This window comes from Anser anser (assembly GCF_964211835.1).
Source record: "Anser anser genome assembly, chromosome: Z".
In the NCBI taxonomy this organism is placed as follows: domain Eukaryota; kingdom Metazoa; phylum Chordata; class Aves; order Anseriformes; family Anatidae; genus Anser; species Anser anser.
Window position 1 is genome coordinate 69,006,352 of NC_139723.1, and position 26,326 is coordinate 69,032,677.

A 26,326-nucleotide genomic window follows, 5' to 3' on the forward strand; every position below is an offset into this window, starting at 1 on the left:
TGCCTGAAAATAACTTTGTTAGATGAGTTAGTCCAGCTGTTCTACTGAAGTTTTTATGAAGTGACAGTTCAGTGCTCATCAATACACTGTTTCTGTGTATGTGAGAGTCCTCAACAGAAACTAATCTTCATCTCCCACTACAGGTCCTTCAAAAGGACCAACTGTTCAGACAAAAAAAGTAGGAAAAGCTGAAGCTGTTTTGACATGGAACCATCTCACAGTGGATGAGCAAAATGGATTTATCAGAAGTTACACAATATTTTACAAAACTATCGATGGAAATGAAACAGGTAACAGAAGGCAGAGATGTACTTTGTGGCATTGAAGTACTCGATCTTTTTCCTTTCTAATACCTATTCCTGAAAAACAAGATACAGACTCAAGTGTGTTTGACAGTTTTACACTGATACCAAGCTGATATCTGATACATTGTTCTCCTACATTGTGAATAGGAAATTCCCAAATAAAGAATTAAGAACGCTCAGTCTGTGTTACAGGGTACTGAGTCTGGTTTCTGCTTAAGCTAGTAGGGCAAGTTACTTATGCTTATCCTACTTGTCATTTCTAGTTAACCATGACACTTTGAGTTATTAACTAGTGTTTTCTAGCTAGCCATATATCTTGTCTATTAAAGACATTTAAGCCTCTGTTTTACTATCAGTTTAGTTTGTAGCTACTTTCTGAAAAACAGTAAATCCACATATGAACTATCGTCAAAGACTAAATTAATTAAAGCACTTGAACAGAAACAAGCGAATCTCAGCATTCCTTATACAAGTTTGTAGTCTTTCTGTGTCTGTATTTTCCATGCAGCCTCTCGTACTTCTCAAACCATCTTGTACTTCTTAAAATGTGATGTCTTAATGCTACTGAGTTTGTGGAGAACTAATAAGTTACTACAGAAAACTACTGTCTCTTTCCTTCCTTCAGCTGTGTCAGTGGATCCTTCCAAGACAGAGTATACCCTCTCTTCTCTAACCAGCGACACGCTATATACTGTGCGGATGATGGCATACACAGATGAAGGAGGCAGGAGTGGTCCCGATTTTACATTTACTACACAGAAATTCGGTGAGGAAGAGTGGCAAAACTAATAGAAGTAGGAAGTAATGTTGCAACAGTGTAGCAAGGCTCCATTTAGGATCTCATAGCAGAGGGCAGTGACATTATTTTAAAAGAAAAAGCATCTGTTACACTCTTATACTCACATGCAGCAAGACACATTATTCAGGTAGTCTGTCTCAAGCACCAGGAGGTATTTGTCCAGGTTCACTCAGGATTCTTCTCGATTGTACATGGGACAAGGGATACTAACTGTCCTCTGCACACTTCCTTAATTGTTTTCATGTTGGCAAACATGCAGGCTTGGGATCTGTTTCCTGTGCAATGATTTGCAAACAGTTAAATTTGGGTGTACAGCTTTAGAGAGCTTCCTGTTTGTAATGGTAAGAGTAGCAACATTAACTGAATTTTGTTGTGGAGAGCACTTTTTTAGGTATTTTTTTCCTATATGTTCCCTAAGCATTCTGTAAGATTTACTTTAAATCTTCGTATCATTTAGGAAGGAATGCATACCAATACTGCAGCTTTTAAGTGTTTGTGGGCAGAGCATATTTTCATCTGCAGAATAAACGGGCATATAACTAGTGACTTTGCTTACATTAGTCATTTGGCTGTGATGTTGATATGGCATCTGGCAGGCCACTGAAACACCTGGACCACAGTTGCCTTCATTTCGGTGTTGTGTTTGCCTAAATAAAAAAGGCATTAGATTGTTTGAACAGAGTTTTTCGTGTGTTTATCAAAAGACTATTTTCATACAGTGAAAAAGTTCTTTTGAAGGTGGATCTTAAGCTGTGTGTGTTCGGTTTCAGATTCTCCCTGTATCTGTGGGAATGTGTGCTGCTGCTGAGTTCATTAAATACCAGAGGGCTATAACTTCTTTGTTTCTTTTTTATTTCAGGGAGAGGAGAAATTGAAGCTATAGTAGTACCTGTGTGCTTAGCATTCCTATTGATTGTACTCCTTGGAGTACTGTTTTGCTTCAACAAACGTGACTTGTAAGTATAAATGAAGCTTCTCTCTTCTGCTCATAGTATTGCTTCTCCCTTCTGCTCATAGTATTTTTTGGCATAACATGAGACTTGGCAATAATCATTAAGTAAATGTTCTACAGTTAGATTGGAAAAGAAAGTAAAACACATGCACTGATAATAAACATACTTGTTTTCTTAAAAAATCGGGGGCTTTTTTGATACTGATTTCATTTCTTACTGTTAATGATTAGCACTGAAACTTAATGTCCTATGGATTGATCCTGCAAGGAAATTACTTGCTAGTCTTGGTTAGGATTAAGTTTGTTAGGTTTTGATGGGGGTATACTGTCTGTTTTCTGAGTCCTCTTATAAGAGGAGAATGATGGTTGTCATCTTGTGAAGATGACAGAAGAATGTTTTGTATTTGAGTTGTTCAGTTATGGTATTAGCAAACTTTAAGCACTGTAGCAAATAAATAATTGGTAGATATGTTATTTTTCTGCCTTGCATAACCTCAGTCATACTTGGTTCCTATTTACTATCTGCGGGAAAACATCCTGTCTTTCTCCTGTTCCTTCTACCCCAGGGCTCTTGTCTGTAGCTTTAGCTGAGAGCTTATTGCTGAAGTGTTTTCCCTGGCAAAGAGTAGCACCTTTTACATGTCCCCAGTTAACTACCTTTTCTTTCTGGTTAAAAAGAGCACTTTTTGCCCTGTTCCTTCTGACCTCCCTGCTGCTTCTAAGATCAGGTTTTAATGGGCTTCTGTTGAAGTTCATCTTGCAACATGCCCTGACTCATCCTATGGAGAATCTGTTCTTGGAGCCTGTTTGTGGAGTATAGAGCAAAGTAGATGTATAAACTTGAAAGTAAACTTAAGAGTATTTTGTTTTATCTACAGAAATTGCTAAACTCTTAATTAGCAGTTACTACATTTGTGGATTAAAGAGTTCAGGGCTGCAAAAGACCAAACAAGTTTTTGCTTTAAATATTTTAACTTTATTTTAAATTCTGAACTTTGCTGTGATATTCATAGTTATTTCAAAGCAGCAAGTGTATTTTTATACTAATGTAGATCATAGTTTCTACCTAATTGCTCTGTAGCTTCTAGAGTGGTATGAATTTGAAAATCCCTTACTACCTCTTACCATTTGTTTGTTTGCCATGTTTTATGGCTACATTTTGTGGGAGAGCTGCAAGTGCCTTGTTTTTCTCAGTAATACAGCTTCTTACAAAGACACAAGGAAGGGCAGGAAGTACTTCTGTTGGAAAATATACTCTTGCAAAGTTTCTGTGTAAGGGCCTGGTGTCCTGGATTATGCAAAACTTATCAATATAGGAATTTGGGAAGTGCATCTTGTAATCTTTTTTCTAATTCTCTGCAGAATTAAAAAGCATATTTGGCCTAATGTCCCTGATCCATCCAAGAGCAACATTGCTCAGTGGTCACCTCAAGTTCCAGCTAAGGTAATACTCGCCTTTCAGCATCTTTATTTTCCTAATCCGTAAGGTCTCTAATGAACTAACAGAGGGAGTCTTCTCCCTTCTCAAACACACAGATTTCAGGGGGGAAAAAAAGACTGGATATTAAATTCAATGATGTTATGATATGGCTAGAAGACTTTATTGTATCAGTTACAGTGTTAGAAATATGTGGTCCTTGGGCATAAACTCACAGTACAGAGATGGCTTTAGCACTGTAAATTATATTCAGTTTACTAGTTTGAAGTGTCAAGGCCTGATTGTTTGACTCATTCACAGGAAATCAGTATTAAGTAAACAGCATTCATGATTTGTAAAACCTTAAGTGACTTGTTTGTATAGTTAAGTGGTGCGTGAGAAAGCTCTAAAGATGGATGAGGTGAGTGGCAGCAGAATTTATGCCCCATGTGGGGTGGATAAATGACGTTCAATAAATTGTGGTTAACTTCTTGTTAGGCTCTGAACATGCTGTTGGGAGTAGTATGTATGGTCTCAGTACAAAATGTTCTGTGCTGCACAGTGAATGGCTTTCTGTTTACAGTTTTTCAGGGTAAGTAAAATTAGAGCAAAGCTTGCACGCCCCATTACAGTTAGAGTATTTATGGAATTAAGATTTTGTAGCGAAACAAAGCTATAGTCTTTATTTTGTAATGTACTTGGGAGATATTGCAACACTTAATGAGGAGGCAAACTGTGTGAAGAATCTTGATGAAATTAACAAAACAAATATTCAGATATTTAATGTTTTGTTTTTAACTTAACCTTCCTCTTAGGCAACATCCCTCTCTTTTTTTCAGCACAACTTTAATTCTAAAGATCAGATGTACCCAGAAGGCAGCTTTACAGATGTAAGCGTCGTAGAAATAGAAGCTGATGACAAGAAGTCTTTTTCAGAACAAGATCTAAAGCCTTTTGATTTGCTTAAAAAGGAAAAAAGTACTTCAGAAGGGCACAGCAGTGGTATTGGAGGATCCTCATGTATGTCTTCTCCTAGGCAAAGCGTCTCTGACAGCGACGAAGGTGAAACTACACAAAACACTTCAAGCACTGTACAGTATTCGACAGTAGTGCTCAATGGCTACAGAGACCAAACGCCTGTACAAGTCTTCTCAAGGTCTGAATCTACTCAGCCACTGCTAGATTCAGAAGAGAGATCAGAGGATCATGGTGGAGGGAGTGACAGTACAACACAGAGGCAGCAGTATTTTAAACAAAATTGTGGTCAGGATGAAAACACTGACAGGCCTTGCTTTGAAATAGCAAAGCAGATTATTCCTGCTAATGAGGAGGATCTCGCTGGATTTGCACAATTGCAGATCTCAGGGCAGAGTTCAGAGCCTCTGGGTCTTGGTCTAGAGAAAAGTACCCAGGAAGCTGCTCTGTCAGATGTTTTACAGACAAGTACTGAAGGACAAACTGTGAGATATGAAACAGTAGAAGGAAACCCACCATCAGTTGATGAAATGCCAAAAAGTTATCTCCCACAGACTGTGAGACAAGGGGGTTATATGCCTCAGTGAGAGAAGAGACTGGCTGTATTAGGCCTTCATTAGTGCCTGTTCACACTTCTTCCTGTGTTCCTGATGAATTAAGCTAGGTATTTTTATCTGAATGCAGATAGAAATATTAAAATTAGGTGAAGAATAATTTGACAAAATACAGTAAGGACTGTGTTTCTGTGGAAAATTTGCATTCCAGACCTTCTGGAGACTTACTTTTATGCACTACATGAAATCATATTTGTCTGAATAGCTGAACAAGCCTTTGTGCTACAGTGCTTTTTGTGTCTTGTCACATCAAATTTACACATGATTGAAAACAGCAAGTTTCAGTTAATCACATCAGCCAACAGACCTCCTAGAAGAAATACGTTGATTTGCAACAGTGTACAAGCCTAAAAAGCCAGCTTTGGTTGTTTGGAGCATATTTGTACTTAAATGAGACTGAGGTTTAGTACTCCAATGTGGGGAAAAATACTATGTCATACACTTTTCAGTAGCTTGATTGACTCTGAATTTTGATGTGGCCCAGTGTCACAGTTTCCAGCTTGTCAGACTTGGTGTGCAAATCATGCATCCACATTTAATAATTGCATAGAACTTTTGATGGTTTGCAAGTAACAAAATGCCCTTATTGCTTGACTGAGTGTTACTGTAATAATTGATATTATGCATATATTTAGATGTGTGCACATGAACTATACAATAATTTGGCCTAAGAATGTGCCTTGCAACTTGATGCACAGCAATTCAGTCTTCATGTTTAAAAGTTAAAAATCTGGATGAAAACACAGATAATTACTTATTTAAAGCTTTTGTACCCAAAACACTGTCTGATTATACCACACCTCTTTGGTCATATTAATAGCCTTTGTATATAATAAGTGCACCTTTGCAGTGCCTAGCTTGAGAGGCAAGTAATGAGCTAAAACTTTTCAAAGTTTTTATAACTACTTAGGAGAAAGGGGATGTCAGGGGATCTTCCTGAATGACTACAATGACTAGTGTGCTATAACTTTACTGCTAACACCACAGGACCTCCTTGAAACTGAACATAGTAAAAAGAAGCATTGAAGTCATTGAAGTGCTCAGGGAAAAAAAAAAAAGAAACTATACCCTGAACTTTCAAGTTCATGACTATATGTATCTATTATCTAGCATGAGCCACAATGTTTGTGGTGGCTAAAATTCTTTTTTTTCTTATGTCTCACTTCTATTCTGTATTTTATTTAGAAGGTACATATAATTGCATTAAAATTAACCTCTTCCCAAGTGATGAAATCTTATGACACTTGCAGATTTATTTTTTTTACCTTGACTCAGCCTAGTCAGCTTTTCTAATCTGACACTAATAAAACCTTGATTCAAAACACTACATGCTGTGTTGTGAGAATAAAACAAGGGTTTTATTTCTCCTTCAGCAAAAGAACTGAGACCTCCTGAAACTTTTTGTGATGTGTGGTGCTGCTGTTGTGCAAAGCACTTGGTAATGGCCCTTGAAGGACAGGTATAATTTTTGTGTCTTTTGCTTCTGCTATGAAGAAACTCAGTGCTAAAGTAAACTCAAAAGATTACCATTTGAAGTCTTTCTTGTTCAAAACAAAAACAAAAAAGAAAGAAAAATGCTGAATCTTTACTGTCTTATTCAGTGTTCTGCAGTTCCTTTCTCCTAACAGTATTTTTCATATGTGTGCTTTTTAAGACTAAAATGCTGTGTTGCAGGTTACTGTAACTATACCTTTTTTCAAACCAGACCTCCTCCTATCTTCCCTCAGCACCTTCAACCTCCCCCCCAGAGAGCAAAGGCATAATGAAAACTATACTGTCACCAGATGATAGAGGACATGTCTGTTTTTTCAGAGGTCAAAGGAGCTTTCCGTTTTCAGAACACATTCCTCTTAGAAAATAACAGCAGTGAGTTTACTGGGGGATGGGTATGTCTTCTGTATGCAAACTTCATAGTGACTGTGGAAACCACAAGTAAAAGGGAAAGTTTCTGGTGAGCAGTGTGCATGCCTATTAAAACTGCCCTGCTAGCCACATGCTCTCTAATCCAACCTCTGCTAATTGATGAAATAGTATGGGTCACAAGTTTCTGGCCACGATCTGGCTGCTGAGCTTGAACGTTGCTACAAAGTCCTGGATGTTTAATTAAAAAAAAAAAAAAAAGCTGATAATCTTTTATTTCCGATCCAGTAATACAAACTTGGTAGCATATGTCATGTTTGAGGGACAACTTCAGTTATTCTTAAAGTTACTGTTCTCCTTTCTGTTGTGTAAAGGGAAGGCATTTTGTTCTCAGTTGCTGTTAATCATGAACCATTTCCAAAGTTCAACTTTGAAGAGATTTCACCTGTTTAGGGGATCTGTGCTAACAAGAGCTTTGTCCTGTCACTCCTGGACTTTTACTTTATGGATCAGTGGTTGTAAAGTCACAGAATTGTGCAAGAGTATATAGTGGGAAGACTTCTATCTAGCATATATATTTGTTCTGTCTTTCTGTCTTGTGCTTGTAGCTAGGGCTAAAATAGTAAAGACTAAGCAGGGGATGCTTGTGGGTGAGCAGCTTATGGAAGCCACGGTAAATCTAAGTAACAGGCTTACAACTTGTTCATAAACCTCTGTGCCAAAATGCTACGTTGTACAGCGTTCAGCATTTAACTTGGTTTTGTACTTTGCATCACAATCTAGTTACATCAAAAAGTTGCACACAGGTTTTAGAGTGTATGTAATATAATACGTTTTAGCAATCCACTGAAATTTTCTGAACTTGGCCTTAACATCATAGTTACCCTCACCCCCAATAACTATGGTGCACTTTACAAAATAAAGGCATTAGCAAAATAAAATTACACTCTACTATTGATGCTTTCATGCCCGTTTTGATTACCTGGACTGGAATTTTACAGCAGGGTGTGGGAGGCTAGTTGTGAAGAGCTTGTTGGCTCTCTAGCAGAGAGGGGTGGCTAGTAGAAGTATTTTTCTTCACCCTTGAAGATGTTTTTAAGTGCAAGGCTAACTAATTTCTCCTCCGTTCACAAGAAAAGCATATATATTTATTTCTGTAGTGCTGTTAGAAGAGGGGGTTGGTTCTGGGGCTGTGTGGAGCCAGGTGCTCCCCTGGTTCTGTTCCCCTCCTGCCTCCCCAGGAAGAGGGGAGAGTTTGCACATGAGGGCTTGTGCCACTTCTCGGTGGCTAGAAAAGCCCTATTGCCTGCCATGGGTTTTGCAGTTTCAGCTTTGACTGCAAACTGTGAGCACCACCAGACGGTTAAAAATTACATTAGCGTGCTAAGGATGTAGGAGTCATTGTTCTGGTTTAACCTCAGTAAGTCAACTTATTTAATTAATGCCAGGTCTTGAATAACTAGGACCCATATCAATATATGCTGCTATAGTATTGACTTCACGGTAGGATCTGAAACTCCAGAGACACAGAACTCTTACAGTCAGCCTTGCTCCAGGACACACATGCTTTAGATTGTAATTTATATGCATTAAATTGGACTAAATATACCAGTTTACTTTCTGTCATTTTGATGCGTTCTTTTAAGTACCTTAAAAAGTTCACGTGATGGCTGGATCATAAAATGTCATTGCTCCTTTAATAAATGCCCATCTCTTTGCTAGGGTGGATACATATAGCCATTTTAAATTCCAATAGTTGTTTCTAATGTTATTCAGAAGCAGTTTAATAACAAACAAAAATGTTGAGCATCTTGTTATGAAATAGCCAGTTTGTAATTTCAGCCAGCTTCAGCTCGTGGTCCAGAAGACGGCAGTAAGGTGGGGAATTCAAGTGCAGAAGTCTGGAGAAATGTAGAATTAAATATCCTGCAGCTGATTCACCAATTCCCCTTCCTCTCTCTCTTTGTTAAAAATGAAAGTACCGGTTAGGAAAAGACGAAACTAGGATGCATGTGTTTGCTTTCTCTCTTGTTCCCTTTGTACTAGTTGTGCAATCTGAGCCATTCCTAGAAGTGAAAGCAGCGCTGACTCAAATGCACAAGGATGCATTTTAAGGCCACAGGATTTGTTACAGATTAGTGACTAAGGGGCAGATCTCGATGGTTATCCTCTCCCCCCACCTTGCCTTTAATGCAGAGCAAGAATAGGCAATAAATACCTCACAGCACGCAGACCGTAGTCAAGCATTGCGTTTATTTGAGAAGACAACCTTAGCAGTGGAGACGGGCAATAAAGTCGCTGCTACTCCTGCAGAAGCACATTCCTGTAACAACAGATGAGAACCAAGCGTGTGGCACGCCGTCTGCGGCCTGCTGGGAAGCTCAGCTTCCTCCTGCGTGGTGGTCTGCCGCGGCCGTGGTGGTGGACGCGCCCTCGCTGCAGGAACACCCATCACTGCTCCTCGTAGCAAAGCACATGCGCTGACGGATCCGCTCACCTTGCTGCGTGTGGCTTTTAATAAAGCAGACCTGTTCACGGCGTCACGTACAGCCTGGCGTTTTGATGCGGCGATGGGTTGTCTGGTAGCCAACTGCTTTTTATTTGGGGAGAGGGGCTACGGAGCTCATAATCAAGGCCACTCGTCAGCAAGCGTTACTGTGCCAATATATGCACCTAGGTAAGTGTAGTCATGGGACATGGGGACATATAACAAGGAAAGTGCCTTGATGCTGAATTGAATGCCTAGTGAATGTAAACATAAAATCAAGTTTTATTATGTACTTAAAGTAACTATGGCTGACTAAGCTACTGGTGATTTGTATGCCTGCTTTGAAGGGCTTGCATACTTCAGCCAGAGGTTAAATCTGCAAATTGCTGCATAAGCTGTCTCTATATGGAAATGTGTTTTAATACCAGTACATGATCTTCATTCTTTTGCAAGCTGCATGTTTATTGTCATATAAAATCTGCTTTATACAGTTTACTTTTTACTGTAAATTTTGAATGTCTTCCTCTTTGTTACCCAGCTGAGCCTGAATGTTGCATTTGTCTACTTCACAATATACAAAAAGAGAAGAAAAAATTCCATACTTACTTTGTGCGTCAGAGTGGATATTTTTGTTACCATAACTTCAGTGACCACAGAGCTGGGGCACTACCTCATAGGCAAGGAACAGAGAAATTCCCAGAGAGGTGACTGCGGCTTACCTGTCCGGGTATTATGGGGATTTCATGTGGAAGGTGAGCGATGGCTCATTCTCCCCTTTTAATCACGCTTGTGGTTGCAACTGGCTGAAGCTGCAGTGGCCAGGCGGGTCACGGGGACCAAGCCTGTGCCAATTTTCTTTGTTCCTGGGCCTCGCGCTGCCCCGTGCTGCTTGGAAGCGGTGGCTGTGTCTGGTGGTGGCTCTGCGCTCTGCAGATGTGCTAGTGGTGCTCCAGGCAGCCGCGATGGGAAGAGGTGTCCAAAAAAAAAAATCCCATTCCAAATAACCTTAATGGAGGAGCGGGGTGTAATGCCATCTATTTGCACAGCCTTGTTTCCAGAAAAGATGTAGTGGCTACCTCCAGCATTGCCCTTAGTCTCACCTGGATTTGGTTGTTTCGTAAGGATGGAGGACCCTCACAGCCCTTTGGGGAGCCGGATCTCTGTACTGAAATCACAGGGGGATCTTCAGAGACTGGTCAGCAAGGCCTCAGGGCAGCACCTGACAAAAGCTGGCTTCCCCTTCCTGCCTGGAGAGGGAAACCTGATGGTCCTGTAGGCTGCACAGCCCCCCCTTTAATGGGGGCAGACTCAGTCTGACATATACATACAGGGGTTGCGTTGTGTGCAAGCTGTGGCAGCAAAAATTACTGCTTTTGTTGCCACAGGGGAGCAATCCAGGCTTGCCAAGCCAGGTGCCACTTTGCTGTAAAAACGCGCAGAACTACACCTTTTTCATCAGTGAGTGCCAGCACACCGAGCTGTTAGCTCGCTCCACAGTTTTACTCGCCAGTTTCACACAAGGCCCCTCAGGTTTCCACGGGCTTTCAGTGCACCCTCCCTGCCTGGGCACGAAGCTGCAGGGCAGCAGTGCCGGCTTTGGGGCCGCAGGGCGAAGCAGTGCGCGAGAGGCGTCAGCGGCTTCACCTTTCTGCTGTCCGAGCCAGGCGGCTTCCTGTAACTGTGCAAGTAAACAAAGGAGAGGAGCGGGGACAGCGAATGACGGGAACGCCGTGCTTCCCACAGGAAGCACATACTTGTGCGGCTTACACATCGGCACGCCAGAAGCCGCCAGGTTCCTGGGGATGCAGGCGAGGCCGGGCGCTGCGCAGCCTCTTAGCAGCCAGCGGGCAGGAGGCACCCATGGGCGCCCTGTGCCCCTCGCGGCGGCATGGCCGGAGGGCTGCTGGGATGCCTGCCGCCTCGGTTTGCCTGCTGGTAAGGAGAGTAAAGCTGAACCACTCTGCAAAAGCACCTCACATCGGTTTTCCCAGGGGTTTGTGCTGTTCCTGGTACAGCCTCGGATTCCTGCCTCCCCACTGGTCTCCAGCTATCGTGAAACAACAAGCAGAGCCAAAAATCTCCCTCAGGCCCCCGCAAACCGCGAGGCTGCGCAAACGAGGAAAGGCCCGGCTCGGGCGGGGAGGCTCTGCTTTCACTCAGCCTGACACCCCCACACCCTGCAGCTGGACAGGAGGGACCAGCAGGGCTGGAAAACCTGGTGGGGATGAGCGAGGGGGTTCACGGCCATGCCGCTGCAGCTGGAGCCCCATCCACCCACCCGCCTCCTCATCTCGGAAGGGAATATCCATCTGAAGCCCTGCAGGGCCGTGCTGCTCTGCCTCTCCTGCAACGCAAGAAGCTACATGTGAAGGACCAGCCCGATTTGCCCTGCTGTGGCCATGGAGGGAGGGAGAGAGGAAGGGAGGCAGCAGGCACAGCCCAAGGGGAGGCAGGGAGCAAAGAGCAGAGCCTGCCAAGCTGCTGCTCTCAGCCTTGGGCCAAGCAGCTCTGTCTGGCCCCAGCCCAGCTTCAGCACCCACGGGAGCATTCGGCCACGCCGGGAGGCGGCAGCAGCACATCGCGTGCGGCTGCTCCAGCCCTACCCACAGCTCGCCTTACTTGTGCCTTCTTTTTTTTTTTTCGGTTTTGGATAATTCTTTTCTGAGGGTTTAGCAACACCCCTTGGCTTTTCTCCTCCCTCCCCCGTTGTCAGCAAAAGAGCTGAACCCGGCTGTGCAGTCCCATCGTGATACGGAGCAGACATTAAATCCAGACCCGACATTAAATCCAGACCCACAGGCGGGCTCAGTGCCCACATGCTCCGGGGCAGGTCAGTGTCTCAGCGCCTTCTGGCCCTTCTGGTGGGGCCATGGCACAGCTCATCCACACGCAACAGGCCCTGCCTCCCTGTCCCTGCGTGCTGACGAACACAGGGGGTTGCTAATAGGAAGCTGTTCTCATGCATTGCTCCAGCCTGAATCACGGCACTGCAGCATCCAGGATCAGAATTACCGCTGACCCTTGTTTGTTACCAATACACATTCCCACGCAAGCACTTTGGGAACAAACAGCTCTCAGTGACTGGTTCTGATCCAGACTTGGGCAGCAAGACTCTTCCTGCTTGAACGGATGCAGCTTTTTCCCGTTTTAAGGAAATTTATCACAGCAGAATGAGCATGCACCCAAGAGCCACAGGGACTGCCTCCCTGTGCGTGCATCGTCTCTCCTTCACCACCACAGGACCGGGTTATGGGTGAGACTAGGGTGCTATTTTGGTACCAAGACAGATTCTTTCCCGGAGGGGGGTACCATAACAAGCTCCAAAACCTACTCCAGCTGCTGTTTATGCTGGATCACATGTGGCTCACAGAGCCCCAAAAGCCCCCTGTGAGGGCTCCAGGCTGCCACCTGAGGAAGCAGCGGCAGGGAGGACAGGGCAGGGGCTGGCAGTGGCTGCCAGAAGGATTTGACCTTCAACGAGGCCGAGCAGCCACAGGCTGCCCTGCGACAGGGCCTGGCTCCATCAGAGCTCTGCCCCCACCACTCCCAAACTCCATTGGCAGCTGGGGGCCACCTCAGGGGATGGGGCTGTCCCCGTCCCCCTCCCCACTCCTCACCTGGCAGGCCCCACAAGCCAGGGACATCCTGCTGTGCACTCCGAGCCAGCAGCGCTTTTCCCTTGGCACCTCCGCAGCGCCTCACCTGGCTTTGTCACCTCGGGAGTCCCCCACCTCCTCCCCCAGGCGAGGTCTCTTCCAAGAAAAAGACAAAAAAAAAAAAGAGAACCACAAAGCCGGGCAGGCGAAAGTTGCAGGGCCAAGTGCCGTGACCTGGGCCCTGTTCCCAGGCTGGTGCCGGGCAGGGCTGGCCGTGAGCCCGCTGCCTCCTCCCCTGCACCAGGCCCACACCCCTGCCGCCCTGCCCGGCTTCCTCTTCCTCCTCCTGGCCTCAGCCCAGGGGGAAACGCTGGCTCTGGCCTCTCTTCCTGCACATTCAGTGATGCACAGGGCCCACCGTGGCGTTTCCTGCCCTGAAAAATCTTCAGGAGGTTTTGTGCCACGCTGCGAGACAGCACCAGCTGCTGCAGCGAGAGTCCCGGCCCTAAGACGCAGGTGTGCAAAGGCGCTCGCAAGTAGGCCAGGTGTTAGCAGAGGTTTATTGAGTGCTGGTCTAACTCCTGCAAGACCTGATATATGGAGTTTTGGTTTCCTAATTCAGGGTGATCTTTTGCTCATCTTTTTCCTGGATGTCTTCTTTTATAAACAGCAGCACTCACAGGCTGTAATATTTCTGTCTGGCAGAGAGCTTTTTCTTTCTATGCATTTATATAAATTAATGTCATTTCAGAACACGAGTTTGAAATTAGGCTATTACTCTTTTGAGAAAACAGAATAATCCCTTGTTACTGGAGTAGGTAGATGTCTGTACATGAAAGCAAATTGATTCATTACATTAGTATGAAAAATACTTGAAATCACTCCTTAAAACTAGCCTGTAGACATCGTAGGAAAAAATCAGACTCTGTCAACGTGCAACACGTGGAGTAATTTAAATAGAAACACCACAAATAAACCAACACTGCCACAGCACAAACTCCTTTAAAGGCAGGAAACCGAGACCCATCCGCAAGGGCTGGAGCAGGCAGAAGTACCTCATGGCACGAGCGTCTCTGCCCGCAGAGCTGCACTCGGCCCCGTCACTAAAGAAGAAATCCATCACCACGAGAGCCAACCTCGGCGGTGGGGGCAGAATGAAGACAAGCGAGAGCCGAGGCAACCAGCAGCCTACCTGCAGCACAAAATGGCTGCCCACAGCAAGCACAGCTGCTCCCATCCCATGCCTGTGCTCCTGTCCCTGCGGGGCCAGCACAGCCTGCCCACCTTCACAGGGAGCAAGCGACCTTAAACTCAGTGACGGAGAGCTAGCGGGACTTTATTGTTCACAGCAAAGAGGCAGTAGAAGCATTTTCCAGCTCCTGCTGGTTGGGGATGGTATTCTGAGGCAACTGTGGCCACGCAGGCACAGGGCAGTGGCAGGACGCGGTGCTGGGAGGGTGAAGTAGAGCACTGTGCTGGCACCTAGATCAACACAGCAGCAACGGTGCACGGCCCAGGGAAGGATGGGCAGCTTTTCTGTGCTGAGGGAGGAATGCAGGCAGAGGTTTCTTGGAAAAATGGGCTGACAAGAGACAGGTGAAGCTGTCTTTCCTGTAAATCATATTCTTGCTACCTACAACCATACCTTTTCTTTATAAAAAAAAAAGAAAAAAGCTCTCAGGGACTGTAAAGCAAAGTAGCCATTTTGGGAAAAGCACCCTAGAATGTATTTCATTGCATATCTGAGGGGAGGCCTCGTGGCGGCCTGCAGCGGACAGCAACAGGACCTGAAGGAACGGCATGGAGCTGGGACAGGGGAGGGTCGGGCTGGGGGTTAGGGAAAGGTTCTGCACCCAGAGGGTGGTCGGGCACTGGGACAGGCTCCCCAGGGCAGTGGTCACAGCACTGAGCTGCTGGAGTTCAAGGTGCGTTTGGGCAACGCTCTCAGACACACTTTCTGATTTTTGGGTGGTCCTGTGTGGAGCCAGGAGTTGGGCTTGGTGATCCTTGTGGGTCCCTCCCAGCTCAGGATGTTTGGTGGTTCTATTTTTTATACTCACGCCTGGACTTTGCTGCCTCCCCCCCAGACAAAACATGTTGCACATCAGCTGCTGGCACACACAGGGCAAAGGTTTCACTCACTTCCCAGCAGCAGGGAGAGGGGGCCATGCAGGAGCGAGGGGGACAGAGCCCTCATGGGCACAGAAATGGGAATGTGCAAGGAGAGGGTGAAGATGGCTGGGAGAGAAAGGACAGGGCCACCTCCATTGAAGACCAAACATCTCCCCTCCTCCACACCCCAGCAGGTCAGAGCAAACAGCACTCAGTTTGTATCCATGATATCCATGATCACCCTTTCCTTTAATAAGGACTGTACTTACAGACAAGAACTAGCTGCCTGTGCTGGAGGTGAAAATGAGCAAAAACTAAACCTGTGTGAGTCAATTTGCACCAGAAATGATTCACTGCTCTCCTACTTCTTGCCTCTCACAGCTCAGGCAGTGTGAAATCTCGTTAGGCTCATGAAGAGCCAACACCCTCCATCAGATGTATAAAAGCAATTAAGCCCTTCTGAGAAGAAAAGCAAAAGCAGAGAAGGGATGTACTCCCAAAGGACGAGTAAAATTTGGGGCTTATTCATGAACCAAACTATGTAGCTGCAAAGAATTCAATGGAGATCAAAGCAAAAGCAAGGGCTGTGTTTGGAGGAACCGTATGCCCATGGGAGAACGCAGCAGCCAGCAAAGGCAGCAAGCCACAAAAGCAGCTGGACGGATGAGTTTCTGGGGAGCATGCCAGGTACATAATTAGCTTTACATTAAAAACAAAGACACTGTCCCCTGCTGTTTAATTCTTCCTGTGTCCAAAGATTTTTTTAAAACATACTTTTTAATTAGAATAAATTCCTGCTCCTAAAGGGGAAGAAAAATAAATAAATAAAGAAAAAATAAATTAAAATCCAAAAGGAAAGCAAAACTAAAACCCTGTCTAAAACTAAAACTAAACTAAAAAGTAAAAACTGTCCCGCTCCCCCCCAGCCCATACATCCACTGCTTGAGTTAAAGGGAGCAACAGAAATACAACCTGGAGACCATGTCCAGACTTAGCAGACACTAATGAAAGGATTCATTCCAGAGCTGTGCTGGGCTCACTTGGTAGAAATAAGGGCAAAAAGAAACGTCTTGGATTTTGTTGCATTATGATGGAATCAACTACAGCATCATTTTGGGAAGCCTTTCAAGCTTTCTTTGGGCTGAAGTGCTGAGTTTGGTTCAGTTATGTCCTAAGTGGGCACTTACCCTGATTTTAATCTTATGCTCATTGTTTCTGACGTCCCTGAATGCTTCTGCATAATCCGTTCGTGGTTATGAAAAGGACGGTGCCGTGGGGGGCACTGGGGATGGGGAAGGCTCAAAGCAATCGGGGTCCCTGGTTCTCCAAGGAGCGGGGTGAGCAGGGTCCCCCATCCTGCAGGGACCTGGGGACGGGGACATTGCGGGCCCCAGAACCCCCAGGGATGGGGACAACATGGCTCCCCATACAGGAGACAATATATCTGCCCAAAAATGAGGCGGAGGCAGGGTGGAGGTCCCACATTTCCCAGGGGCTGAGGTCTTGAGGCTGTGGGGATCCCCGTGTCCCCAGGGACAGAGGCATGGGGGACGTCAGGGGTCCCCGTGTCCCACAGGCACTCAGTGTCCCCAGAGACAGGCATATTAAGAAGTGTTTGTAAAACACTCTCAGACATATGGTTTAATTTTTAGGTAATCGTGCGTGGAGCCATGAGCTGGAATTTGTGATTCTTCTGGGTCCCTTCCAGCTCGGGATATTCTGTGATTCTATATGTCATATTTCTTCATCAAACTCCACTGGACATACTGTTCCTAACATAATGCAGAAAATTCTGCAGATCTTATCCTTGGCTAGGGGAGCACGGCACTCTGAGGACAGCAGTGACAGACCCAAGAAATCTAAATAAGGCTGTTTTTCTGAGAAATGCATACTTGCTTCAAAACTGCAGTTCTGTTGAGTCAGACACTGCAATCTAGATAAATATAAAAGTTGACTTTTATATAAAAGCAGTGATAAAGTATTTGAAGCTCATCAGCTTGTGGCTACGCAATGCACGAGAAACAAGACAGTACATAAAACACTGGTGGCATAAATTCAGACTTGGAAGCATTGTCCTCATGGCTCTGCGTGACTCACCAACTTTGAAAGAGCACTTTGGAAATATGAAACGCCGGATTGCAGCAGTTCCTCTGCCTGCTTGGGGTGGGACACACGAGCTCACCACAAGCTCAGGGGGGTTACAGGAAGCTCGGTCCCTGTGCTTCACCCTACAGACCCTGTCCTGTCCCGCAGCAGGTGAGAGGCGTGGAACCCAGCGCCCACCCCACTGCCCACCCGGGGGGATCATCATCGTCATCATCATCTGCTGCTGCTGCTGGGCTCAGCACAGCCTGGGCCCTGGAGTGCCAGTGTGTCAGGCAAGCTTACACAAACTACTTTAGAGACTGGATTCCCCTTCTCCTTTTCTAGAAATGTGCTGTCTTTTTAAGAGCTGAAGAAAGTGAACAGCACTAGGGGATGGGCAGCATGAAATAATCCCTCTGTACTTACTTTTCAAGTAAGTCCTGCTTTAAACAAATTTAGAGAACAAATCCATGCTGTACATACACACATCTGTTTCAGTTCGTGTTCTGATATTCCACTAAAAAAAAATTAATTCCATGGAAGAACATTTTGGTCACACATTTGTGACAACTTCTGGATTGTGATTCTTCATTTTCCTGTTCTGATTTCTGAAAGAACTAGACAAAAATATAATTTGAATTAAATAGTGAGGTGGCAGTAAGAATGATTATTTTATCTTGGGAAGGACAGCAAGGTAAATAATCATAAGAAAGCCCATGAAAAGACCAGACAAAGTAATCCAAGGGACAAAAGTTCACTAGAATAATTTAGTATTTCGTCAAACACTAAAAAAAGAATTTCTCTTAAGTAGCAAAACTGTGAAGAAATTTGAATGAAAGGATTACAAAGTATTTTGTTCAGAGCCTCACTCCTAAGTTTGCATTTTGTAACAAATACACTCAATAAACATTATGATTAAGAACAGCTAGTATTACAAAAAGTATGCTTAGTGTTTATCTGTTTGCTCCTTTTACAAATGTCATCCTCTGTCTACAGGACAAAATATTTTAGACAAACAATTGCTTTAGACATGCTCTATTTTTAAGACGAGGATAGCACATTTTCTGATAAATGATGAATAGCTATAAGACAGACACAATACCAGAACTTATTTCTTCCTTACTTCCTTATTTCTCTCTTGCCAGAGGGCAAAAGACATTGCTATTAGCAACTACTTGAATTTAGAATAAGTCAATATACCTGTGGGCTCAAGACTTGCCTACCTTGAGGATGTGCCCTGCCTCCTGATACGAACACCACAAACGTCGACACAGAGAAGCAAAATGAGTCTTTGACTCTCTTTGCAGTGGATTCAGCACGTTAAAGATCAATTTTACATAGACACAAATCATATACATGTTATATAAACTCTGTGTGTTATTTCCAAGTAACATTTGGCAGAGTATCTTATCTGAATATTTCAGAATAGATCCTACCAAAGCATAAAGCCATTGAATAAAAATTCCCAGCTTACCTCTTGTAATAAGGAGCGTGGCATTTGTTTTTAAAACACTGTATTGTGTGTGTGATCACTGAGATTCAGAATTGCGTTGCTTGTTACACAAAAAACCTCCCACACATTGAGCTGTTGAATCTTCGCTGTTTTGTATTTTGACATTTTGGCTGGCAAAGTTAAAATGCTACCACCTAACACCTGAAACCCCATGGCTATCAAAACAAAGCCCTCTTACCCAAATCCATTGAGGGAGATTTCAAAATGAAAATCTGAGATTTCTTTGAAACAGAGCTTCAGAGTTGGCTTGTTATCTTTTCTTGTTGATATTTGTAATTTCTGACCACGTTCGGTAACTGCAAAAACTACCAGCTGAAACCTCACTCTCATGAGCACAGCACATTGCATGCACCATGGCTCGTGCCTGAGGCTGCGGACAGCGTGACCTCTCGCACATGTTCCTCCCCATCATTTTGAAACATACAAAATACAGCTAAATACTACTGCCCTAAGATCTTGGTTTGCAAAGATCTGCTGAGCTTAACCATGACAGTTGCCCATCACAGCTGCAGTCACCAAGCATTTAAAGTCATTATCTTGTTACTGACCACAGTAATAATCTGCGCGATGGAGGCACTGGACAATAACATCTATATTGTCACTGTAGCTCAGGACCTGAGCCTGCCCGTGCCTCAAGCTTCTTGATCATCTGTACTGCTAAGTGTTGGTTTGCACTCAGATGAGAAGGGAATGAGCCAGCCACCTTCCCATACGGGGAATGCAGATGTGCTGACAGAGAAGGGGGAGACAGCCTTGAACTAGGCAGAGTCTTCCTCCTCCTCCCTCCAGCATCGGGGGCTCAAGCCAAGGCACATACCAGTGTCAATCTAACAGCAGGGCAACAAGTACAGTAAATACATAGACACTAGATGGACATAGACCCACTAGAACAAGTCCAGAGGAGGGCCATGAGGATGATGCTCCAAGGGGCTGGAGCACCTCTCCTATGAAGACAGGCTGCGGGAGTTGGGGCTGTTCAGCCTGGAGAAGAGAAGGCTCCAGGGAGACCTTACAGCGGCCTTCCAGTACCTAAAGGGGGCCTGCAGGGAGGCTGGGGAGGGACTCTTTGTCAGGGGGTGGAGTGGTAGGACAAAGGGGAATGTCTTTAAACTAAAAGAGGGTAGATTTAGATTAGATTTTGTTGTTCTGATAACAAAATGTTTCTTTTTCCTTTTTTTTATACAAGCCTATCTGGTGAAGACAGGTATATATGCATAAAGCAGAATCTCTCTTTATGTATCTTCTTGGTCTGAAACTCAAATAACCACAAGGGAGATAAAAAGCGGGGAGGAGTAAAAATGTCCACACAAGTAATTTAAGGTGAGCTGTACCTGTAAGAAGCCTGTAACAGGATCAAATTTCAAATGGTATTAAATTCTCAGGTCCTGTCTGCCCTGAGGAATAATTACAGAATCACAGAATCGTCTAGGTTGGAAGAGACCTCCAAGTTCACCCAGTCCAACCTCTGACCTAACACTAACAAGTCCCCTACTAAACCATATCACTAAGGGCTACATCTGAACGTCTCTTAAAGACCTCCAGGGATGGTGACTCCACCACTTCCCTGGGCAGCCCATTCCAATGCCTAACAACCCTTTCAGTAAAGAAGTTCTTCCCAATATCCAACCTAAGCCTCCCCTGGCGCAACTTTAGTCCATTCTCGCTCGTCCTGTCACCAGGCACATGGGAGAACAGACCAACCCCCACCTCGCTACAGCCTCCTTTAAGGAATCTGCAGGGAGCAACAAGGTCGCCCCTGAGCCTCCTCTTCTCCAGGCTGAACAAGCCCAGCTCCCTCAGCCACTCCTCGTAAGACTTGTTCTCCAGACCCCTCACCAGCCTCGTTGCCCTTCTCTGGACTGTCTCGAGCACCTCCATGTCCTTCTTGTAGCAAGGTGCGGCCTCACCAGAGCCTAGTACAGGGGGACAATCACTTCCCTAGACCTGCTGGCCACACTGCTTCTTATACAAGCCAGGATGCTCTTGGCCTTCTTGGCCACCTGGGCACACTGCTGGCTCATATTCAGCCGACTATCAACCAGTACTCCCAGGTCCTTCTCTGCCAGGCAGCTTTCCAACCACTCATCTCCCAGCCTGTAGCTCTGCTTGGGGTTGTTGCACCCCAGGTGCAGGACCCGGCACTTGGCCTTGTTGATCTTCATACAGTTGGCCTCAGCCCATCGCTCCAGCCTATCCAGATCCTCCTGCAGAGCCTTCCTGCCCTCGAGCAGATCGACACACGCACCTAACTTGGTGTCATCTGCAAACTTACTGAGGGTGCACTCGATCCCCTCATCCAGGTCATTGATAAAGATATTAAAGAGAACTGGCCTTGGTACTGAGCCCTGGGGGACTCCACTAGTGACCGGCCTCCAACTGGATTTGACTCCATTCACCACAACTCTCTGGGCCCAGCTGCCCAGCCAGTTTTTAACCCAACGAAGCGTACACCAGTCCAAGCCATGAGCAGCCAGTTTTTTGAGGAGAATGTTGTGGGAAACGGTGTCAAAAGCCTTACTGAGGTCAAGGTAGACCACATCCACTGCCTTTCCCTCATCCCCCAAGCGTGTCACTTGGTCATAGGAGGAGATCAGGTTCGTCAAGCAGGACCTGCCTTTCATAAACCCATGCTGACTGGGCCTGATTGCCTGGTTGCCCTGTAAGTGCCGCGTGATGACACTCAAGATAATCTGCTCCATGAGCTTCCCTGGCACTGAGGTCAAGCTAACAGGCCTATAGTTCCCCGGGTCTGCCCTGCGGCCCTTCTTGTAGATGGGCGTCACATTGGCTAGCCGCCAGTCGACTGGGACCTCCCCGATAGCCAGGACTGCTGATAAATGATGGAAAGCAGCTTGGCCAGCTCCTCCGCCTGTTCTCTCAGCACCCTCGGGTGGATCCCATCCGGCCCCATCGACTTGTGTACATCCAAGTGCTGTAGCAGGTCGCCAAGCATTTCCTCGTAGATTGTGAGGGCCACATCCTGCTCCCCATCCCCTTCCACCAGCTCAGGGTACTGGGTATCCAGAGAACAACTGGTTTTGCCGCTAAAGGCTGAGGCAAAGAAGGCATTAAGCACCTCAGCTTTTTCCTCATCCCTTGTAACTAAGTTTCCCCCCGCATCCAGTAAAGGATGGAGATTCTCCTTAGTCCTCCTTTTGGTGTTGATGTATTTGTAAAAGGATTTTTTGTTGTCTTTAACAGCAGTAGCCAGATTTAGCTCCAGATGAGCTTTGGCCTTTCTAATTTTGTCCCTGCACAGCCTCGCAACAGCCTTATAGTCCTCGTGAGTGGCCCGCCCTCTTTTCCAAAGACTATAAACCCTCTTTTTTCTCCTAAGCTCGAGCCACAACTCTCTGTTGAGCCAGGCTGGTCTTCTTCCGCGCCGGCTTGTCTTTGGGCACGTGGGGACGGACCGCTCCTGTGCCATCACGATTTCCTTCTTGAAGAGTGCCCAGTCTTCCTGGACTCCTCTGCCCTTCAGAACCACCTCCCAAGGGACTCTGCCAACCAGTGTCCTGAGCAGCTCAAAGTCAGCCCTCCGGAAGTCCAAGACAGCGGTTTTACTGGTCCCCTTCCTGACTTCGCCAAGAATAGAGAACTGAACCATTTCATGGTCACTCTGCCCAAGACAGCTCCCGACCACCACATCTCCCACCAGTCCGTCACTGTTTGTGAACAGAAGGTCTAGCGGGGCACCTCCCCTGGTAGGCTCACTGACCAGCTGCGTCAGGAAGCTATCTTCCACGCTCTCCAGAAACCTCCTAGACTGCTTCCTCTGGGCTGTGTTGTGCTTCCAGGATATGTCTGGGAAGTTGAAGTCCCCCACAAGAACAAGCGCTGACGATTTTGCAACTTCTGCCAGCTGCCTGTAGAACTCCTCATCCATCTCCTCATCCTGGTTCGGCGGTCTGTAACAGACCCCCACCAGGATGCTTGCCTTGTTGGCCTTCCTGCTGATCCTAACCCACAGAGACTCAACCTTATCAGTCCCAGCCTCAAGTTCCACAACATCAAAACTCTCTCTAATATAGAGAGCCACACCACTACCCCTTCTGTGCTGCCTGTCTCTTCTGAAGAGCCTATAGCCAGACATTGCAGCACTCCAGTCATGAGAGTGATCCCACCACGTTTCCGTGATGGCAACCAAGTCATAGCCTGCCTGCTGCATGACGGCTTCCAGCTCCTCTTGTTTGTTACCCATGCTGCGTGCATTAGTGTAGACGCACTTCAGCTGGGCCATTGCCTTCTCCCCAGGCCTTGCCATTGTTCCCGCTGGCACAGCTCCAACAAGCCTTATTTCAGCCCCGTCCCCCTTCTTACCCAGTTTAAAGCCCTCTCAATGAGCCCTGCCAGCTCCTGGGCTAGGATCCGTTTTCCCCTTAGAGATAGGGACCAGTCTGTGGCCATCAGGCCGGGTGCCGAGTAAAGCGCCCCATGGTCAAAAAAAAACAAAATTTCTGTGTTGGCACCAGCCTCTGAGCCACGTGTTAATCAGGTGGGCTTTCCGTGTCCACTCTACCCCTCCCTGCTACTGTAGGGATGGACGAAAACACCACCTGTACTAACATCAGTAGGGTGGATTATAAGTAGAGTGCATCTTACAGTGTTAAACCTTAAAGCTACATACAAGCATGGAGCCTAATGGCATCCCTGTGCAAAAAATGGGGAAAAGAAAGAAAGCAGGAAATTGTTGAAATGACTGTGCAAGGGTGACATGAACTCATTTGCTGAGCCAGGGACAGAAGCTGTGAGCCCCCCACATACACTGTGCTCGTGTTAGGGCTCTGTCACACGCAAGCATTTACCTCTGCTGCAGGAGATACCAAACTTGGACTAGCAATAAAATGCTTCTGAACGACTTGCGAACTCGTGTCCTCACTTGTGAACACAAGTTGAAACATCTACCTCAAGAGGTCATCAGCTATCTCAGAAAGAGAAATCTATTCGTAATAAATTCATTTTTCAGGAATAGTAAAAGATACTATGTTATTTGTAATGAAATATACATTGTGGCAAGAAAAACACAATCTTAACAGCATTATCTGGGACAGACCACTTGCTGATTACCTGCAGTAGCTCTTCAGCAGCAATCACATCATCTGTGGAGGAGCAGGCACCAAACAGGAGTGCTGACTGGAGGAAGAAAGATTCCTTTGCTCCCCTGCATTAACTACCAGTGCACTTTTTTTCCCCCTATTTAGGGGATTTTAAACATGAGGAACACGGAAATATCATTGGTTATGGAATGTGATAATTTTATCTATTAATCTATTTAAGTTTGTGGGATTTCTATTCAAAGAATTTTAAAGACTGGGGAGGTAAAGGTTAACTATACTAACAAAACACAGAATGTTTAATTTAGCTAAAAAGCCAGTAAGTGAAGATACACCTATTAATAATTTGCAAGGCATAAGCCTCCCACTCCTCTTCCTACACAGGGAAGGCTTTCTATGCCTACTCTCATTTGTCTCCTTTTTCTATCACCACTACTCCTGTTCTTTTTCTCCCCTAAAGAAGTCCATAGTTATGCACAAGAGTGATAATGCCAAGCCTTTAAATGCTTCCAAAATAGTTTAGAGTCTTGGAGTGACTACATTTGCCACAAATGTCACACCAAACACATTTTAAACACTTTATTTTATCTTTTCTTTTTTACCTATCATTTCACAGAGTATTTTAGTAAGAACTTTACAGTGATAGTCTCTTTCCTGCTGAAAACAAATAACTTGGAGTTTCCTGCCTAATACTTTTGCTGCCTATATAAGTTCAAAACTGTAAGTGGTTTTGACTTATCAGAATCATAAAACAAAAGACAGAAGTTACAGCCTGCTTGTAGGAATCTCTAAACTTAAATCAGTTGTCAGAGGATATTTATGTATATCTTGTAGATTTGGTGATTTTTCCAATACCTCTCAGAAAAACACTTTCCTAAATATAAATTCAGTGCTTATTCTAACAGAAGATGCAATATTTAGGCGATTTTTTTTTTCCAGATTGAAATTCCAAAACTTCAGATGGGAAAAACAGTTTTAGAAAGGAGAAATTAAGAGCACAGTAACAAGAAGATAAGAAGACATCTTGCAGTAAACAGTAAAAAAAAAAAAAAAAAAAAAAAGGCAGAGAATAAGCAGGAAACACAGAAGTAGCAAAAAATATGGAGTGTGACTGGAAACAAGAGAAAGGGAAGGCAGCAAGCCAACATAACCCTATCTTTTTCAAAATGCTGATAAATCAATAGCATATACACAACATATCCCCTCATTAAAGACAGGGAAACTATGAGCCAAACTGCTGATTCAAGAGTCAGGATGCAAAAAGATGATTACTGAAGACTGCCAACTACTTGCAAAACAGGAGGAACACTACACATAAAACCAGATAAAAAACAAGGGGGGGAAATAAAAATAGTAAAGTAGTTCTACTTCATGTAACTTAAGGAAGTATTTGGCAAATGCTGGCTCTCCTCAAGTTTGTGCACGTTGCCCTAACAGTGCTCAGTCATTGCAACTGGTTGCCTGGGGGGAAATCAATGAGCAATTTGCACTGTTGGATGTTGTCACAGTGGAAATCAAAATTAAGAACTAAGAAAACAAGTTACCTTACCTCCTTTGCCTCACTACTGACACATCTACGTGGTTAAAAAATAAAAATTAAAAAAAACACCACAACACTAAAACCTCAGCAGGTATAAACACAGTGCACTGATTACTTCACAGCTGTTCAAAGAAATGGGGTAATTTCATCCGAAGTAACCATGATCGTCCAGGTTAGAACATACGAATATATAAAAGCAGCACTACCAAGATGGGACTGTACAAGGGAAGTTTTCTCCTGCTAATGAGCTGTGGCCAGCCCAACAATGTCCAGTGTTATATAGGATTGTCCTACAGCATTTTGTTGAAAAGCAGGTAAAACAGTTGGCTGTTTCTTGGGTTCATTCTTGCTATGTTCTGGCAAGTTCTCAGAAATGAGAAATTCCCTTGTTTTAACAGAATTTCTAAGGTATGGGTTGAACAATGTTTTTTCACTGGAATCTTCCAGCTTTAAAGCTTCTTCATTATCACTTTTTTCATTTTTAACTGAAATCTGTTGGGTTTCACGTAAATCGTCTTCCAGCATTTCTATGGGTTGGATTTTCTTGGCTGGTATCAAAGCTGAATGCATTTGACTTCTGAAATCTTCACCAGTAATTACATAAGGCATGGATGGTGAAAGGCATTTAGCTACTTCATGTTCTTCGTTATACAGTATCTTTTTGTTTCCATTTAACAGAGTTATTTTGTGTTCGGAGATATTTTGTACGCCGTTTACATTACTATCAGTACACTCAGAAACATGTTTTTCACAGTTCATTAGCAATAATCCTTCATGATCTTCTTCAGGAAAGCAATCTTCCAAAACACTTACATCCTCCAGGCCTACGGTTTTATCCTCATACGTCACTCCCTTCAAAAATGAATTATTCTGTCAGTACAAGAGATGAATTTGAAAGTTACATAAAGATAGAGAATGTATCAGGAGATCTTTTAATATATAAGATATTGCCACTTGAACTGTGTTTGACTTTTAAAATTAAAAGCATATTAATAAAGAGTTAATGTGCATTTCAG

The 26,326-nt window shown here is 44.7% G+C and overlaps 2 protein-coding genes across 6 annotated transcripts in view; one reads left to right on the forward strand and one right to left on the reverse strand.

Annotated features, from left to right (window-relative positions):
* Window positions 1-10,014, forward strand: part of IL6ST (interleukin 6 cytokine family signal transducer) — a 29,242-nt gene extending 19,228 nt beyond the window's left edge. For both annotated transcript variants that reach the window (XM_083816982.1, XM_083816983.1), the window contains 5 exons: window positions 144-290; window positions 931-1,071; window positions 1,964-2,060; window positions 3,419-3,500; window positions 4,313-10,014. In XM_083816982.1, coding sequence (XP_083673108.1) covers window positions 144-290; window positions 931-1,071; window positions 1,964-2,060; window positions 3,419-3,500; window positions 4,313-5,035 — 1,190 coding nt within the window. In that variant the 3' untranslated portion in view covers window positions 5,036-10,014. The remainder of the gene's footprint in view (window positions 1-143; window positions 291-930; window positions 1,072-1,963; window positions 2,061-3,418; window positions 3,501-4,312) is intronic.
* Window positions 10,015-17,956: 7,942 nt separating this feature from the next.
* Window positions 17,957-26,326, reverse strand: part of IL31RA (interleukin 31 receptor A) — a 43,413-nt gene continuing 35,043 nt past the window's right edge. For all 4 annotated transcript variants that reach the window (XM_083816987.1, XM_083816985.1, XM_083816984.1 and 1 more), the window contains one exon: window positions 17,957-26,180. In XM_083816987.1, coding sequence (XP_083673113.1) covers window positions 25,551-26,180 — 630 coding nt within the window. In that variant the 3' untranslated portion in view covers window positions 17,957-25,550. The remainder of the gene's footprint in view (window positions 26,181-26,326) is intronic.